This window comes from Trachymyrmex septentrionalis, unplaced genomic scaffold (assembly GCF_001594115.1).
Source record: "Trachymyrmex septentrionalis isolate Tsep2-gDNA-1 unplaced genomic scaffold, Tsep1.0 scaffold52, whole genome shotgun sequence".
NCBI lineage: Eukaryota > Metazoa > Arthropoda > Insecta > Hymenoptera > Formicidae > Trachymyrmex > Trachymyrmex septentrionalis.
This window is the reverse complement of record NW_017305694.1, coordinates 1,725,627-1,729,132: the sequence shown is the minus strand read 5'-3', so window position 1 is coordinate 1,729,132 and position 3,506 is coordinate 1,725,627. Positions and strand designations below refer to the sequence as shown.

The 3,506-nt window shown below is 37.1% G+C and overlaps 1 protein-coding gene across 1 annotated transcript in view; it reads left to right on the top strand.

Annotated features, from left to right (window-relative positions):
- The window catches only part of LOC108751800, a gene marked incomplete at its 5' end in the record, with an annotated part of 87,642 nt that overhangs the window by 70,769 nt on the left and 13,367 nt on the right, over positions 1 to 3,506 (top strand). The window contains one exon of the mRNA XM_018492208.1: positions 2,084 to 2,202. Within this exon, the coding sequence (XP_018347710.1) occupies positions 2,084 to 2,202 (119 nt within the window). The remainder of the gene's footprint in view (positions 1 to 2,083; positions 2,203 to 3,506) is intronic.

The window sequence follows — 3,506 nt, the reverse complement described above, 5'->3', positions numbered from 1 at the left end:
TGCGCTGAAAATTAAAGATTTTCTTTTTTTAAACTTGGACAAGTCATCGTGTTTTTCTATTTCCATTCTATTTAATAACAATTTACCGTGCATGTCTATTTTAATTTACTTCAATCATATTGCAAAATTTTAATCAAATTCTAAAACGTCAAATGAAACATGCTACATTTTTTTTCTTTCTCGAAATAAATGTTTTAAACAAAAAGTTGTGACCCACTTTTGATGGAGACCTCGATAAACTTGCCCAAAGAGATGTTGAACGTCATCGACTTCGAGCGGTTGACGCGATATTGTTCGCGCGGGAAGGTTACTGTTAGAAAATTGATGACGTAATTCTGACGCTCATTCGAGCGACAAAGGGCGATCCTCCTTTCGTAGGGCCGTAGGGCGACAGCATCGACGGGGTGGCGTCGAGGAGGAGGCGAGGGCGGAAAGGGTGCTCGATTTATCTTGCAAAACTAACTCATAGGCAATTCTCGCGCGCGCCGACTATCGAGGGCGGTTCCCAAGACGTCCATTTACAACTTTGCCCAGAGAAAATAGAGTCTTACGTGTAAGATTTACATCCTGCTTTGTCCCGACGCCGATATAACTTTCTGCGGAGCACCCTTTCGCACCCATGCGCGTCATGCTCTCTGGTGCGCCCTTCGTCATAATGATCGTGAATTAATAATTCGCGTCGAAGTTTCCGCATGGCCCGAATGTCCTCGATGAAAAGTGTCACAAATCCCGCATCCTGGCGCACGTATATACATATATACGCGCGTTGTAACATACATAAACGGAAATCGGATCGATCATTATTCATAGTACGACCCCGGCGGACGTCACTGTCGTTCCTTCGTATTGATTGCGCGGTTGTGATGCAAAGCTATTCCGCTATTTTAACGAAGATCGTTCACAATGAGATAAATTTCATGTGTGTCCCGAGATAAAGTTCCGGGATGCAGAATTATTGCTGCGTCTTTATTTTACGTTCAATTTATTTATAGAGTCTCTTGACTCTCCGAAGCTGACTCTAAAATCTATAACACACACTGTTAAATTCGTATGTCATATTGTACCCAATTTGAGTTATTCTTGATCATTTCTTGGCTGCTATTACTCAATATGTTAATATAATTGACAATGGAGTTAAACAAAAAAAATTTAACTGAAGAAAACTTATTAAATTTCAATTAAAAGTAGTTTAGTTTATTACTTATTAAGTGCACACATTGATATAGATGTTGTTTATTTGAAACTAATCACAAAAGTGAATTTATTTATATTTTGACACATATAAAAATTAAAAATAATAAAATGTTATTTTTAATTCAAAGGATTGCTCCGTTGATATCTAACAGTGTAGTTTACTGACGCTGGGTGTAAGAAAGAATATTTAATTAAAGTTAATTAAAAAGAGTACCAATTAATTAGAACACTGAGAAAAACGTTCTGATTAAATTAACAAAAAAGCCCAATAAGAGTGATATTATAATAAAACCAAACAGAATTTTTAGTTATCATAAGTACCAGTCTTGTTGATCCTTTTTGTTATTGTAGTTTAATCAAAACTTTTCTTTCCATGAAGGAAACAAAATGATATAATTTGCATAAAAAAAAGAATATATCCTAAATATATGTTAATAAGACTAATTCAAATTTTTATAGTATAACATAAAACAAAATTGAATTGTTCGATATTTTTAAGGGATTTCTAATTAAGCGAATCCATAGACCGTCAACTCCGTAAAATTAATAATTATAAAGCGATCTTCCTTGTACACTCAAGTTGAAGTCTCAGCGTTCAAGTTCAGTTTCTATATCTATAACCTACACTTTGGAGTAAGATGTTAAGTGCCTAGGCGCCAACGTTTCAACGTCGTCTATAGCGACCGACAGTGTGAAGATTAAAACAGTCGTTCGTTTCTACCTTCGACGGCGCTTGCTCGTCGGCGAGTTCGATTTATATCCCAGCTTCGACCCTGAAAAACTACGAGCCGCTCTCGCGAAAGGATCGTGGGAAAACCATCCCTCGCTACGAATTCACCCCGAGCCGAACGCGCAAATGACGTTTCCTTTTTCCATTCCTTTTTTCCAGGTACGCTGAGCCGAAGAGGTACTCTTCCAATGGTCGGGACATGACGGTGGTTTTAACACGCGCCTCCAACAGCCCTACCGACGAGGAGTATATGGAGGTCTCGTACTACTTTCACGACGGTAAGCTGTAAAAGGGAGCGTCGTCGCCGGACGGAAACGAATGCGGTGGTCTGCTACGCGGCAAACTTGGCAGAAACTCGAAACAAAAGATTGCAACGTCGGAAATTGGATTATAATGCGCGTCGTCGCCGAGCAATCAAGTCAGCGCGCGTAAACGTCGCGAAATCGTGAGAAACACGCTCCTCTATCGCCCGATATAGTTCACTTTTTTTCTTACCCGGTTTCTTCGTCCTTTTTATTTTTTTCTTCTGTTCATTACGAGTTACGAGTGCAATCGCGCTTCTTTACGCGCTTCGGAGAAGCTTCCTCGTTTTACGCTTTCAAGTAGAAGTTTAAAAAGATCGCGCAATGAAGTTTGTCTTATAATTCGATGTCTCTCGTCGAGACCTTTCCGTCGAGTTTCTTAAATAGTGAATTACACGTAATAAATAATTAAGAATTATTAACCTTTCGGTATCACTCTGGATATATCATACCCGACTCTTTTTTTCTCCAATACGTTTTCTATTGCTCATAACTTTTTTATTAATAAAGATACATTTTTGCATGGTACCATTATATTTCTCATCTGTCTGGCGTTTCAATTGGGAAAACATTTTTTACAATACGTTTATTTTTATGAAAGTTATTAGTAATTGAATTGAGTTCGGTACACTTTCCAAATGTATCGTTCTCGTGTTGCATCGAAGGGTTAATTAAGAATTATGTTGCTCTCTTTTCGATATATTAATAACACGTTATCATCGCTAATGTGACAATATGTGTGATGATGCTCGCTCAGTACTTTTTCGCTATGTTCAGCAGAAAAAATAGCTTTCCTACTGTTGTAGTATCTTTAATATGATTGGTTCTTGCCGTTAATTCTTCACTGGATTTAAATATATAACCAGTCATAATTAAAGGATCTTGCACTTGCAAAGTTAGTTTGTCCGCTGAACGCAATCTTTGTAAACGCAAAAAGTGTTCGATAATAGTGACGCGTTTCGATATATACTGCTCTTCAAATTTTTTGGAGTGGAACCTCACTCTTTTGTAGTAAAAAGTCACTCCAAGTATAATAATAATGAAAATACTGCCAGTTGAAGTGGAGTGAAATTTAATTTTTTTTAAACTGTGAAGTCATTCACTCTTCATTTGAATTTATTCTTCAATTTTAAAAAGAGTGACACGTTTCACTCTAATGAAGTGAGAATTTCAATATGAGAGAACTCAGCAAACATCAAGTTACATGTAATAGATCTGATAGATGTAATTTCCTACTCAATAATATAACTGTAATACAAACAGTGTGTGTGTATGTGTGT